Source organism: Neoarius graeffei, chromosome 3 (genome assembly GCF_027579695.1).
Source record: "Neoarius graeffei isolate fNeoGra1 chromosome 3, fNeoGra1.pri, whole genome shotgun sequence".
In the NCBI taxonomy this organism is placed as follows: Eukaryota; Metazoa; Chordata; class Actinopteri; order Siluriformes; family Ariidae; genus Neoarius; species Neoarius graeffei.
Window position 1 is genome coordinate 13,335,740 of NC_083571.1, and position 15,519 is coordinate 13,351,258.

The following is a 15,519-nucleotide window of genomic DNA, read 5'->3' on the forward strand; positions in this document are numbered from 1 at the left end:
TCAAATTCTTTGCAGTTTTACATTGAGGAATGTTATTCTTAAATTGTTGCACTGTTTGTCCACGCAGTCTTTCACAGAGTGGTGAACCCCTCCCCATCTTTACTTCTGAGAGACTCCACCTCTCTGGGATGCTCTTTTTATAACCAGACATTTACTGACCTGTTGCCAAGTAACCAAATTATTATTATTATTTTTTTTTAATTTTGTATTACACAACTTTTTCAGTCTTCTGTTGGCCCCGTCCCAACTTTCCTGAAATGTGTTGCTGACATCAAATTCAAAATGAGCATATATTTTTCAATAAACAATACAATTTCTCAGTTTCAACATCTGATATGTTGTCTTTGTACTATTTGCAATGAAATATAGGGTTTCCATGATTTGCAAATCTTCACATTCTGTTTTCATTTGTGTTTTACACAGCATCCTGACTTTTTTGGAATTGGGGTTGTAATAATAATAATAATAATAATAATAACAACAACAACAACAACAACAACAACTCCTCAAGAAAAGATCAGATGGCAATTTCCGACACGCACAGTGGATATAACAAGTCTATACAGCCCTGTTAAAATCACAGGGTCTTGTTTTTCATTTTTGGTGGACTTTATATCCACTGTTTACTATATTTTTTCCATTTCTGTGCATCAAACATTGTCAAAACAGACCAACATACAAAAAACAGACAACGAGAAAGTATAGAAGAAGCGACTGTCGAACGTCCCTCACTGTTGGACTGATACACGGATCAGGATACTCGCGGCAGTTTTTTTTTTTTGAGTCATGCTTTTATGGAGTCATAACTGATTTACAGAAAAAGCGATTAAATGTCACTGTTATTGAGTTTCGCTGCCTCCTGAGTCATATCTATGTTTAGTTGAAGGTACCGCCATAGTGTGTTTATAACTTTCATAAGCACTGCGTGAATGTTTGATTACGCAATTCTGGAGAATTTATGCCAACAATTATTATTATTATTATTATTATTATTATTATTATCATCATCATCATTATTTAGTAGCAGTTGGAGTTTGCATGTTCTCCTCATTTCTGTGTATGTCCCCCCCACAGTCCAAAGACATGCAGTAGATTAATCAACAATCAACATCTCATTTGGCACGATCATGTTGAAATGCTGCACTCTAAGGTTGCACAATGGCTTGGAGTTTTAAAGCGGATAAAACACCTGTTGCCTTTGTTTGCAAGGAAAATTTATGTCATGATATTAATAGTCCCTCTATCTGACTATGTGTCCATTGTCTGGGGTGAAAAGGACAATAAAATGTTAATGAACTCGCTCCAAGTACTTCATAACAAAGCGGCCAAACTACTCCTGAATCGATCACCTTGGTCCTGCTCTACTGACGAACTCAAGTGGCTGGACCTTTCAATGACTTGACTTGAAAGCTTTAATGTCCTTAAAAAAGGCAATTTGTCTTACAGCACAGCAAAGTGACAAAAAAACACATACAATAAAAAACCCATCACAACACAATAAATAGCAAAACGTGTAAATAAATACAGACCACTGGTCAGAGGCATCAATCAATGCTAGAAATGTTAAAAAAAAAAAAATCATTTGTACATTAACACAAGTATGAGTGTAGTTTTAAGTATGTATCTCCCATATCTTGTTCAACTGATTAATTGCCATGGGGATGAAGGAGTTCTTTGCTCTATTTGTTCTGATGTTAGGTATCTGTATATACGACCTGAAGGAAGTGTTTGGAATTTAACTGAGAGGGGATGGGTAATGTCAGTGCAGACTTTGCCTGCCTTCTTGGCTAGTCTATCCAGGTAAAGGTTATTAAGCTCTTTTTGCTGACACCCCATTATTTTCCCACTTGTTTTAACGATTTTACCCAGTTTACTTTTGTGCGTCACTTTGGAGTGACCATACCAGCATACAATACCATAGCAAAGAATACTTTCAATAAAAGACTTGTAAAATAACGTCATAATTGTATTGTCAACATTAAAAAAGTTAATGACGAGATGTTAATGACGAGTTAATGACGAGAACTCCATCGCTGTGTCCGCATGTATAACAAAGTATCTGAAGATGCATCAAGTTTATCTAAAGGTACAGATGTATAACAAGTACAATACGTGCAATAAAAATATGCTGAGAACAGTTAAATCTAACACGAACCAGGGTCTGTTAAGATCTCAAATCTCGTGTCTAGTCAAGTCAAGTTTATTTCTATCGCGCTTTTAACAATAGACATTGTCGCAAAGCAGCTTTACAGAATTTGAATGACTTTAAACATGAGCTAATTTTATCCCTAATCTATCCCCAATGAGCAAGCCTGTGGCGACGGTGGCAAGGAAAAACTCCCTCAGACGACATGAGGAAGAAACCTCGAGAGGAACCAGACTCAAAAGGAGCTGTCGACACAGCTGGAACTCCTTACTCGATGACAATCACTGTCCACTATTAAGAAATTTAAAAGAGTGGCGAAAAGTTCCTTCATCGTAATTAATTATGTTTTGTTAATTTTTTTTCTCCCTCTTTACCTCACCTGCGACGGAGCCAGCAGGGCGAGATATTGTAATCAGTGCGGTTTGTTTGTGTGTCTGTCTGTTAACAATGTAGCGTCTAGACGGTTGCACTGATTGACTTCAAATTTTCAGGCTAGGTGGGCAATGGTCCGTAGATTACCTGATTAAATTTTGGGGATAATAGAGTCAAGGTCAAGATCTTCAAATTCATCATTTTGACTTCAAACCAAAACCAAAATGTGCATCTTTCAATTCTGCTTCCAACCATATGCTGCATGATGGGGTAGCTTGGACGGTCTCCGTAGCAGTTGGGGGTTAAAGATCAGAGGGTTCAAGGTCATCGGTCAAAATAACATTTTCCATTATAACTCAAAAACGGTTGCCGATAGACAGATGTTTACGATTATGAGCATAAAGGAACTCCTATATGGCCTTTCAATTGGCACCATGATCTTTGACTTTGAGTGACCGTGAAAGGTCAAACTCAAGGCCATGGATTTTCAGAGGGCTGTAACTTTAAAATGGTTAATGATAGCCAGATGTTTACCATTATCAACATATAAGAAGGGCGGCACGGTGGTGTAGTGGTTAGCGCTGTCGCCTCACAGCAAGAAGGTCCGGGTTTGAGCCCCGTGGCCGGCGAGGGCCTTTCTGTGCGGAGTTTGCATGTTCTCCCCGTGTCCGCGTGGGTTTCCTCCGGGTGCTCCGGTTTCCCCCACAGTCCAAAGACATGCAGGTTAGGTTAACTGGTGACTCTAAATTGACCGTAGGTGTGAATGTGAGTGTGAATGGTTGTCTGTGTCTATGTGTCAGCCCTGTGATGACCTGGCGACTTGTCCAGGGTGTACCCCGCCTTTCGCCCGTAGTCAGCTAGGATAGGCTCCAGCTTGCCTGCGACCCTGTAGAACAGGATAAAGCGGCTAGAGATGATGAGATGAGAACATATAAGAAGTCCCATATGGGCTTTCATTATTACGATAAAATAATACACTCTCTACCCACACCCCCGAAATAGCCATAAGGTCTACACCATAGCAACGTCATGCATAGTCCAAGATAGCTGCTATGACGTTTTATCTTCGCCAACTTTGAAAGGTGAAGAGGGAACACTTGTATAATGCCGTCAGTATCAAAAGCACTAAAATAAGTGCTGCCGAGAGAGGTTTGTTTTGCCTGCGAACACTTTTTTAATACTTATTTTATCGACATTATTATTATGATTTGTCATCATCATGTTGCTATTTATCATATTATTTATTAGAATGACTTACTGTTTACTTAAGTGTAGTTTTTAATGATATGTACTTTATGATTATGTATATATAACAGTTATTCCAAGAAATCTAGTCGTACATGAGCTGATAGTCGGCTATAAGCCATGTACGGCGAAACCGAGTGGAATAACTGTTTTATTCTATCCATATTCACTGGCTTTTGAGAAACAGAGCATTTTTATTTGTATTTTTTGCAAATTCGATCAATAAAAACTTTATACAAAACATCCGACACAGTCATTTCCGCTTAGAACATAAGCAAACTGGCGAAATGACAGGAGCTATTTGTGAAAAATGCGATAATAATAATAATTCTTGAAAAATACATTCTTGCCGTCAGATACTTTTATTCCATATTTTGTTGCTTTTTTTTATTTTATGGGGTTTTGTTTTCGAGTAGAGTTTTTATTTCGTCCTCGGTTGGTTCAGCAACACGCTTTGCCATTTTGTTGTTGCTGTTCTTCTTCTTTAGGGTTTTTCGGCGGTTGGCAAACCAACTTAAATCTGCATTACTGCCACCAACTGGGCTGGAGTGTGAAACAGGAGATATTGGGAGGGGGGAAAACAACTACTCTATTCTTTTAGCTATGTCTGTTTCTTTTAAATACTTCATAACAAAGCCGCCATTTTGTTTTTCTCTACTCACGATATATGAGCTGATATTCTAGTAGTAGAGTAGCCAATCAATCAGAGTGCGCGACTGCTCATATCCATTGAATGTGAATAGAATAAGTACATACATTTTTTTTTTAAATTTTATTTTATCAGAGCCCTACTGAAAATGACTTTGCAGGACGTAGGTCTTCCGAATAAAGATTCTTCCTACTGTTAACTGGCTAGTCTAAATTGCCTGTCGGTGTGAATGTGTGTGTGTGAACGGTTGTTTGTCTGGGGAACCTGCGACATGCCTAGCAAGCCAGATGAAGATGAAGTGTGCTCAGATAAGAAGCTGGCAACTGACAGGCGAATTGGCCTACAGGGCGTCAGGGTGTGTGAGTAGTTGTTGTTGACTGACTGGCATTCTCAGTCACTGTCATTTGTGATCCATATTTTGGAAGTAGCTTGAAGGAGTATGCAGTTTATGAGGTCAAAAAAAAAAAAGTTAGTATGTAAGGAGAACAGCTGTGGCTCTCTCATCCATTAAAAATAAATAAATAAATAAATAAATAAATAAATGTGAGATGAATAGAAATAATTATTCAAGAAATAATTTAATAGGATATTAATCTCGGCTATTTTTGTCCTGCTGCCAGACTGGGATGTGGTGCAGCACCTCGAGCTTGAGTGATCACGTTAAAAAGAGTTGAGGTTTTTTTTTTTAATTAGCTATTTATTTTTTCATTTTATTGCATTTTATTTTAGGTTGTTTGTCTTTTGTTTTGGTTGGATGTCTGTATCGTGTTGATGTCTGCATTTTGTCTGAAGATGCAAAAAAACAAATATTCAATAAATATCTCATCTCATCTCATTATCTCTAGCCGCTTTATCCTTCTACAGGGTCGCAGGCGAGCTGGAGCCTATCCCAGCTGACTACGGGCGAAAGGCGGGGTACACCCTGGACAAGTCGCCAGGTCATCACAGGGCTGACACATAAACACAGACAACCATTCACACTCACATTCACACCTACGGTCAATTTAGAGTCACCAGTTAACCTAACCTGCATGTCTTTGGACTGTGGGGGAAACCGGAGCATCCGGAGGAAACCCACGCGGACACAGGGAGAACATGCAAACTCCGCACAGAAAGGCCCTCGCCGGCCCCGGGGCTCGAACCCAGGACCTTCTTGCTGTGAGGCGACAGCGCTAACCACTACACCACCGTGCCGCCTTCAATAAATATATGTTTTGAAAAAAATGACGAGGTTATTATTTATATACATCACTGCAATTTTCATTACAGCTTAAAAAAAAAAAAGTCACTTACCATTATCCAGTTCATGATTTGGATATAACTAACAGCTGGGTTGTTATTTCCACAACTGTAACAACATGAATATTTAAAAAAACTAAAAATAAAAACAATTATAGCCCCCCTGGCTATTATTCATAGACCCCATTTGGCGAGTCATGTGTATAAATGTCTTATCCTCTCATCAGAACATTTCATCATTATGACTCGAGAACAGAAAGCCTTCTTTGTTGTATGAACTGCCTTGTACAATACCATATCACACGATCTGTCTTGCAAATCACAAAATGCGTTGTGTACGCTGCTATGAGCGAAATGTTTAGAAACTATATATTTCTGAACCATTATTTTTCCTTCTCCCTGTTCATTCAGAGAAATATGGCTCGAAAGCCTGGTACTAATTGCATTCACAAATAACGACTCCTTTTCTAAAATTCAGAAAGGGCTCCGAGAGATTTAACGATGGCTCGCTCATTAACTGTGAATAAACACAAGCTGTACGCTGCACTCTTTGAAGATCAGATGAAAAAAGAAAAAAAAAGATTAAAACACACCTTTATGTTCGCTGAACATCAGCACTAAACTTAGCTGCATATATTTTATGAATCAGCGATGCACTGTGTATTCAGTGTACACAGTGTCTTGCAAAAGTATTCATCCCCCTTGGTGTTTGTCCTGTTTTGTCGCATTACAAGCTGGAATTAAAATGGATTTTTGGAGGGTTAGCACCATTTGATTTACACAACATGCCTACCATGTCTTTGAACTGTTCTTTTTCTGTGGCAGAAGGATTGTACAGCATACATCTTTAATAAAAACACTAGAATTTGGTGCACAAGTTTTAATTTTCTTTGGGTTTTCTGAAATCAACACAGGGTCAAAAATTTACATACGCTCACTTAGATTATTAATTCAGAGGTGCTGAAACTTCCAAAATGTCTCTTATCTTGCCAAGGCCGAGGTCTCTTAATTTCCTGTTAGCGATCATGATTGACTACAGCTGGTAGCTTCTCTGTGCCTTCATAAAAAGGGCTTGTTTACAGCACTCATTGGACTGACCAACACACAGTAAAATGGGAAAGGCCAAGGAGCTCAGTGCAGATCTGAGAAAGAGGATTGCAGATATACACAACTCCAGAATGTCTCTTGGAGCCATTTCTAAACAACTGCAAATTCCAAGATCAGTTCAAACAATTATATGCAAGCTATTGTGAGGTGTAGTCACTTTGCCAAGCCACTTTGCTTCAAGAAAGCCCAAACTGTCACCCTCAGCTGAAAGGAAATTGGTTTGGATGGTCAGGAACAACCCAGGAGACACATGACAACCCTGCCATGAAATGGAAGTTGATGGATCATTGTCTACAGTTCAGATCACCATGGATTAAGAGGCTGCTATCCAAGAAATAACCCCCTGCTCCAAAATCGACACCTTCAGGCTTAACTTAAGTTTGAAGCTGACCACACGGACAAAGAAAAAATCCTTCTGGAGGAAAGCTGGATGGTCAGATGAGACAAAGACTGAGTTGTTTGGCCACAATGACCACCATGTACAGAGGGACACTGTACCAGCTGGTGGTGCTGGTAGGATCATCATGCTCTGGGGCTGTTTTGCTGCCAGTGGAACTGGTTCATTGCATAAAGTGGATGGAATAATGAAGAAGGAGGACTACCTCAGAATTCTTCAGCATAAACCATCAGAAACTTGAACATGACTTGGGAGTTACAACAGGACAATGAACCCAAACACGCATCAGAGCTGGTTGTGGAGGATAAAGCAGGCTAACATTAAGCTTAAAACAAGTCCTGACTTCAACCCTACTGAAAATATATGAACCGTGCTTATAAGTCGAGTCCATGCCAAGAAAAAAAATTTGATTGAAGTCTACCAATTCGACCATGAAGAGTTGTGAAATATCTAACCAGAATTCTGCCAGAAGCTTGTTCATGGTAAATAAAAATGTCAAGGTGAATCTTGTGAAGAGACATTTTACCCAAATATTACGTGTGCTGTATGTATATTCTTGACCCTGTGTGTATAATTTTAACCATGTTGATTTCAGAAAACCCAAAGAAAATTAAAACTTGTGCACCAAATTCTAGTGGGTTTTTTTTTTTATTAAAGATGTACGCTGTGTATTCTGCCACAGAAAAAGAACAGTTCAGGGAAATTACTGAAAGCCCAAATATTGCCATGACATTCATATCCAAGATGACATTCATGTCACTGTGTGTAAACTTCTGAGCACAACTGTATAAACAGACACACACGCACACACAGTATTGTACACAGCGGTACAGAAATGGGCTCCTCCTGTAACTGCACCCCTATTTCTGACAGTGTACTGATTAATAATGGATATCTCAAATGCTACACGATGCTAATTTACAGTATTGTGCAAAAGTCTTAGGCACCCTTTTTTTTCCACACAAACTTGGTTATAGATTTCTATTTGATGACGTAAGGGCGGCACGGTGGTGTAGTGGTTAGCGCTGTCGCCTCACAGCAAGAAGGTCCGGGTTTGAGCCCCGTGGCTGGCGAGGGCCTTTCTGTGCGGAGTTTGCATGTTCTCCCCGTGTCCGCGTGGGTTTCCTCCGGGTGCTCCGGTTTCCCCCACAGTCCAAAGACATGCAGGTTAGGTTAACTGGTGACTCTAAATTGACCGTAGGTGTGAATGTGAGTGTGAATGGTTGTCTGTGTCTATGTGTCAGCCCTGTGATGACCTGGCGACTTGTCCAGGGTGTACCCCGCCTTTCGCCCGTAGTCAGCTGGGATAGGCTCCAGCTTGCCTGCGACCCTGTAGAACAGGATAAAGCGGCTACAGATAATGAGATGAGATGAGATTTGATGACGTCTAGAGTCCAAATGTTTATTTTCCAGCACAAAATTGAATGTTACAGAAAAAATGTTTGTATCTGAGTAGCATGTTCCATAAGAGCCCACTTTTCAGATTAAAAAAGAAAACATAATGAAGGTGTGGCAGCAGGGGCGTGGTCAAGCATCGGTCTGTGACCGGAGGGCGGAGTCAGGGAAGGTAAGTGGCAGAATCACTGCACCTGATGTTGGTTAATCTGTGTTTGTGTGTCTTCCCCAGTGACCGCGCCCTATATAAGTAGAGAGAGAGCAGAGGAAGGGAGCTCTCTCCCCTACCAGGCAACTGATGTGTGTGTGTCTGTGTGACTGGGAGGAGTATTTGAAGCTGAAAATAAAGAGCTTTTGCAAACTCAGTTCTGGCCGGCCGTACTTCTGTGCTCCACCCACCCGCTCAACATACTACAGAAGGCTACTGGGTTTTGGTGCAAAATGAAGAAGCGAGTGTGACAGTCAAAGTGTCCAGAAGAACTGGGGCTGGTTCTGCAAGATGCTCAGTAAAACCTACAGCTCATTTCCTTATCAAACTGCACTCATTGTACTTGAGACTACTATTTTTTTTTAAAGTAAAGGTCTCACACCATCTCATCTCATCTCATTATCTCTAGCCGCTTTATCCTTCTACAGGGTCGCAGGCAAGCTGGAGCCTATCCCAGCTGACTACGGGCGAAAGGCGGGGTACACCCTGGACAAGTCGCCAGGTCATCACAGGGCTGACACATAGACACAGACAACCATTCACACTCACATTCACACCTACGGTCAATTTAGAGTCACCAGTTAACCTAACCTGCATGTCTTTGGACTGTGGGGGAAACCGGAGCACCCGGAGGAAACCCACACGGACACGGGGAGAACATGCAAACTCCGCACAGAAAGGCCCTCGCCGGCCCCGGGGCTCGAACCCAGGACCTTCTTGCTGTGAGGCGACAGCGCTAACCACTACACCACCGTGCCGCCCAGGTCTCACACCAAATATTGACAATGTTTTATTTATTATAGTATTTTTTTAATGTTGAAACATTTAATTATGGGGCGGCACGGTGGTGTAGTGGTTAGTGCCGTCGCCTCACAGCAAGAAGGTCCGGGTTTGAGCCCCGGGGCCGGCGAGGGCCTTTCTGTGCGGAGTTTGCATGTTCTCCCCGTGTCCGCGTGGGTTTCCTCCGGGTGCTCCGGTTTCCCCCACAGTCCAAAGACATGCAGGTTAGGTTAACTGGTGACTCTAAATTGACCGTAGGTGTGAATGTGAGTGTGAATGGTTATCTGTGTCTATGTGTCAACCCTGTGATGACCTGGCAACTTGTCCAGGGTGTACCCCGCCTTTCGCCCGTAGTCAGCTGAGATAGGCTCCAGCTTGCCTGCGACCCTGTAGAAGGATAAAGCGGCTAGAGATAATGAGATGAGAATGAATGAGACATTTCATTATTTTTAAGCCATTTTTGCCTAAGATTTTTGCACAGTAGTATATATGTATACTTGTGTGTGTGCGCGTGTGCTGAACCAAAGTGAGCTTTCCAGAGGCTGACAATTTTCTGCCCTTACCCCCACCCCATGCAGAGGCACAGACCAAAATTGTTTATTTCAAGCTGAATCTGCTGTGTCCTCAAGCTACATTGTCCAATTTTATTGTTGAACTCCTATTCAGTGCTGTGTGTCCGGATATCAGAATCGGAAAAAAAACAAAAACAAAACAGACGACCGAAATAGCATGCACACCTTTCATTTAAACGTGGATATGAACTCCAGTAACATTCAAAATATCATCATGCAAAACATGCCATCATATTTGGAATGATATTCATAAAATCATAAAATAATTTGTACAATAAAAGAATAGCAGTGTTTACTCTTCCTACTCTATAAGAGGGAATAGTATTTAACGCCTCTACGTCATCCTATATTTTATAGTAGTACTTTAGTGTCTATTGTCTGCATTTATTATTATACTAATCCCAGGCTCTCTCACTCATGTTCTGAGTATCTGGGACAAACTACATTTCATTCCTTCCTGATGTCTTGTCTGATGTCTGTCTATGATGAAAGGGACGACAATAAAGCAGGGCTCGACATTAAGCATTGCCCGATTGCCCGGGACAAGTGAAGCATGCATTTGGGCAAGTAGGATATGTCCCTGACATGCCCGACCGGGCAAGTTGGAATGAGCATATATTACAAACTAGCACCACAAAAATTAGGCTTTTTGATCTTTTATTTCAGTTCCTAAAAGCGTCCCTGGCTACGTATCCGCCATAATGTCTTGGCTGTTTTTTTAGTCTCAGTTTCATTTACTGCTTTGTAAGTTATTTGATATACCCCTGCTGTTGTAGTATGGTACCTATACCGTTTATAGACCCCTTGTGCATGACGTCACGCATCACGTGATAATTACATCTGGGGTCAGACAGACACCGTCTTTCATGCAAGCAAGGCTTAATCTGTCTTCAATATGGTTCATTTTTGTGCTGTTTTTGCTTGTTCATACAGACAAATAGATAAAAGGCAGTACCGTCTCCCCGCTATCAAGAAAAATGTTAGCAAATAGAAGCAAATTCACGAGTGTATTTAAAATGTATTTTACAAAGACAGAAAGTCAGAAGTGAGTATGGAAGAGTTTGCTTAAGTATCTTGTTTTATTTTTTTTTCTGCTCGCATTTGAGTTAGCTCCTTCATGAAAGCGTTTGATTTTCTTACAGGCGAAGCCGCTTCCTTATTCGACACAGAAAACCCAGATTGGTTTCAAACAACTCGGGCATAAAAAAACTCAACAAAGAATGACATACGTGATAAATCCTGCAAGAACAGAACAGATTAAGAGCAGAGAGAGCTGGAGCTTTATTTCTGTTATCAGAGGAACCCAGTCCTGTGCAAAATATTTATATCTATCTTTTTTTTTTTTATATCATCCACCTCTAGGGTTATTTCAAAGAAACAAAACACCCAGGCTGCATCATGACAGACCGGCTGCACTGATTCAGTTACAGGTTGCCAGATCTGTATAAAACACCCATAACCTACACACTAAACAATAAATTTTAAAGTCAAACATTATCCTGTCTAGCCCTGTGATGACCTGGCGACTTGTCCAGGGTGTACCCCGCCTTTCGCCCGTAGTCAGCTGGGATAGGCTCCAGCTTGCCTGCGACCCTGTAGAAGGATAAAGCGGCTAGAGATAATGAGATGAGATGAGATATGAGATTATCCTGTCTGTCATGACGCAGCGTGTTTTTTGTTTGTTTTTTTTTAACCTTGAGGTGGATCATATAACAAAACCCCCCGATATACAAATATTCTCAAACACAGTACTGTTCAAAAGTATTGGCACCCTGTTGTTTTCTTCATACAAACTTTGTTATAGATTTCTATTTTATGATTTCGACATTATCGAGTAATGAACCGACAGTCTGAGAGAGTTCTACACAAACACACTGAACTTTACAACAGCTGCATGCATGTGAAATGGAAATAAATCAACTAAGGCAGGAAAAACTATTTTGGATAGAATTGTTATTGTCCGTTACAAGTAAAAAGTAACCAATAACCAAACTTAATACTAAACTTAATCAATAACCAAACTTCAACTCAATGTGTGATCTTCATTTTACGTTGCAATTCACAACTATTCTATGGTTTTCCTAAAAAAAAAAAAAAGTAGTACTCACAAAATAGGGGGCAAGTGATAATATTGGGGGGGGGGGTTAAAAGTTAATGTCGAGTCCTGTAAAGCCATCGTTATATTATATCTGACGTGCCACTTCACACTGTATATGTTACAGGTCAAAAAAATTTCAACCTCTGTGATTTTTTTTTTTTGACCTGGGTTACAATTTTTAACATCTTTCGTAATTTCCTAAAGCTCATAAAGATTCTTAAAAGGGATTTTCTATAATTTCTTTAGTCTTTCTTTTATCCATCCACTTCCTCTCTTTCTACACCTGCCTAGTATTTCCTCTTGTCTATCTGCCCACCTATTCAGCATTTTCTTTAAAGGACATGGGACATGAAACATAAATGCACGCTATATCAGTTTCTTTCCATTAAAAATATGAAATAATTGCATCAACAAATACAAAATTATCTATTAAATTCAGCAAAATCGTTATATTCGTGATGATTATATGGCATTTCTGCTCGAGCTCCGATATGCATATTTTACAACCGGAAGAGCCGCTGTCACGTGATCATACATCACAAAAACTTTCGGGTATAGCACAAGCGGGTAGATGAATGGAGAAGTGTGAATCGTGATGATGACGAATGCGACAAAATAGTTTTTGTGTCTTGGATGACAAGAAAATTGTTTCATTTTTAGAGTGTTTAACGTACATTGAACATCATGGTGTATTGCGACCTCCCAGTCAGTCAGACGCGCTGTCACTCCTGTTAGCAATGTAGCTAGGCTCAGCATGGCCAATGGTATTTTTTGGGGCTGTAGTTAGATGCGACCAAACTCTTCCATGTTTTTCCTGTTTACATAGGTTTATATGACCAGTGACATGAAACAAAGTTCAGTTACACAAATTGAAGTGGCGATTTTCTGTGCTATGGAAAGTCCGCACTATAATGACAGGCGTACTAACACCTTCTGCGCGCTTAGACAGCGCATTGATACCTTCACTCGGAGTTGTACCATTATTTTTTAGACAGGGCGGACGGACCAGGGCATTCGCCCGCCTGGCCGTGCCCGACGAGGAGCGCTCTCGGCCGGCTTGGGAGGCAGACGGCAGCCCCTCCTGGAAGTGTGGTTTTACCATGGGCCTCTTGCGGAAAAATGCCGAGGTGCATTCGCTAAGCGACTGAAAGCCGAGGTAAGGATTAGTATTATAATTTTGGGTGTATCAATTATTGATTATCATAATTCTGACTTGTTTCGCCATTTTGAATGTTTTCATCTCGGACTCTGGAAGCATTGTATCTCAGCAAAAAAAAACTAGCTTGCAATGGACTTTAGCTAGATCTATGATGAACTTTCAATGTATGATACAAAAATAATACTTCTTTCAACAGATCATTAGCCTTTGAGCAGAATTGTTTTTAACTTACCAGGAAGTGTTATCGAGCCGACCGCTTTCAGTTTCATGGGGATTGAATGAACTCTCACTCTCAGAATCATCTGACCCGTCAGAGTAAAGACAAGATCCATGTTCATGTGAATTTCCAGCTATCGGTTCGAATTGATAGGGTCTAACTTCACATCTCTGTGAAACATCGGGAATGTCACTGTCGATGGTGTCCATTTCGGTAACCTGTTTACATTAGATTCCCAAGCGCTGGCTCCTTGGAAAGTTTTTGTGACGTCACGGGTCACGTGACCACCTAGCTCATTAACGAATCCTTGTTTTACGCTGATGTATTAAAAAGTTGAATAATGTGATGGTTTTCACATTTTTGACGCCCTGCAGTGATTTTAGATGGCATTTCTTATGTCCTTTATACATAATTATACCCAGAAAAAAATCCATGTCCCATGTCCTTTAACATACCTGTTCTTCATACATAACCAGGATTTGAACTCGGAACCTTCTGACCAACACCTTAACCACTCGAGCAGCATTGATTGCAATGGAATGAGTGATATTTATTCTGAATTTATGAAGGAGTCCAGTTTTATTACGACTTAGCCTCCCCGTTTATATAAGTCCAGAAGGAATTATCTAAAGTGAACCACCTTGCACAGTTCTCCTCTCAATCAGTCCGGCTCAAATATTTGCCTGAAAGAATCCAAAACGGTGAAGAATTGACTGAGAAGAAGCGATTTTTGTCGAACTGCTCATTAAGGCTTAATTAGTCCATCACTTCATTAATAATTGCAATTAAGCAAATCTGGGTAGAAGTTATATACACCCTAGGTAGCCCTACCTTCATGCCAGAAAGAATCAAAATCAGTGAAGAATTGAGGGAGAAGTAGTGATTTGTGTGGAAACTGCTTGTTAGGGGTTGATTAATTATTCCATATCTTCATTACTAATGCAATTATGCAAATTTGGGTAGACCTACCTTCCTGCCAAAAAGAATAAAAACCAGTGAAGAATTGAAAGAGAACAAGCGATTTTCCTGACATGTGGACGACGACGGACGGACGATGGATGACACATGATGGGATAAGCTCATCGCTCGTCAGCCAGATGAGCTAACAAGTAGCAAATTATGAACTGGGTTAAAAATTCTAACTTAGGTTGAAAAATTCCACCTGACCTGCAACATATATTTGTTAAACTGTACTTTCTTTTTTTTTTGGTACGGTGCATGATTCGAAGCCTGTGTGAGAAAAAGAAAGATGAAACGATATGACGAGACGTGTCGATGAATAACAACAGAGCTAAGTTCAAAGTTATTTTATGTTTCCGTGGTTACCTTGATGTTGCTCTCAGAGGCGGTGAGCGAGGCCTGCAGTTTGTGCGATTTCTCCTGGCTCTCTCTGGCCTCCTCTTGAACTCGCTGCAGCTCGGAGCGCAGCTTACCCAGCGTCTTCTGCAGCGCCGCCTCCTGCGCCTGGAACTCCTTCCTCAGCTCCGCCTCGGTCTTCTTCCAGGCCAGCAGGTTCTCTGCAGTCATCTGCTGCGTGCGCTTCATGGCCTCTAGCTCTCTCTCGTAGAAGGTCTGCGCCTTGCTCAGCTTGGCCTCGTACTCCTCCACCAGGCGCTTCTTGTCCTGCTTGAGCTCCTCCATGCGCTCGGTCAGAGCCTCCACTTCCTGTTTGTGCAGCTGGCTCAGCTTCTCCTGATCTTTGCTGTAGTTGGCGTTCTGGCTCTGGTGTGATCGCAGCAGCTCCTGGACCTGCACCAGGAAAAAAGAAAAAAAAATCATCCTCATTTGTAATAAAGTGATTTTAAATGTTGATTAGTACTAACTACGACAGGATATTTAAAAAAAAAAAAAAAAAAGCTCTGAAGAGCTACCCAAGCTGTAGGAGGTGAAACCTTGGATATAAAAGTAACTTGTAGCTGAAACACGTTCTTCATA

General features: G+C 40.8%; 1 protein-coding gene across 4 annotated transcripts in view; it reads right to left on the bottom strand.

Annotated features, from left to right (window-relative positions):
- fam184ab (family with sequence similarity 184 member Ab) overlaps window positions 1–15,519 on the bottom strand; it is a 440,896-nt gene that overhangs the window by 227,268 nt on the left and 198,109 nt on the right. For all 4 annotated transcript variants that reach the window (XM_060915808.1, XM_060915811.1, XM_060915809.1 and 1 more), the window contains exon 3: window positions 14,911–15,333. In XM_060915808.1, coding sequence (XP_060771791.1) covers window positions 14,911–15,333 — 423 coding nt within the window. The remainder of the gene's footprint in view (window positions 1–14,910; window positions 15,334–15,519) is intronic.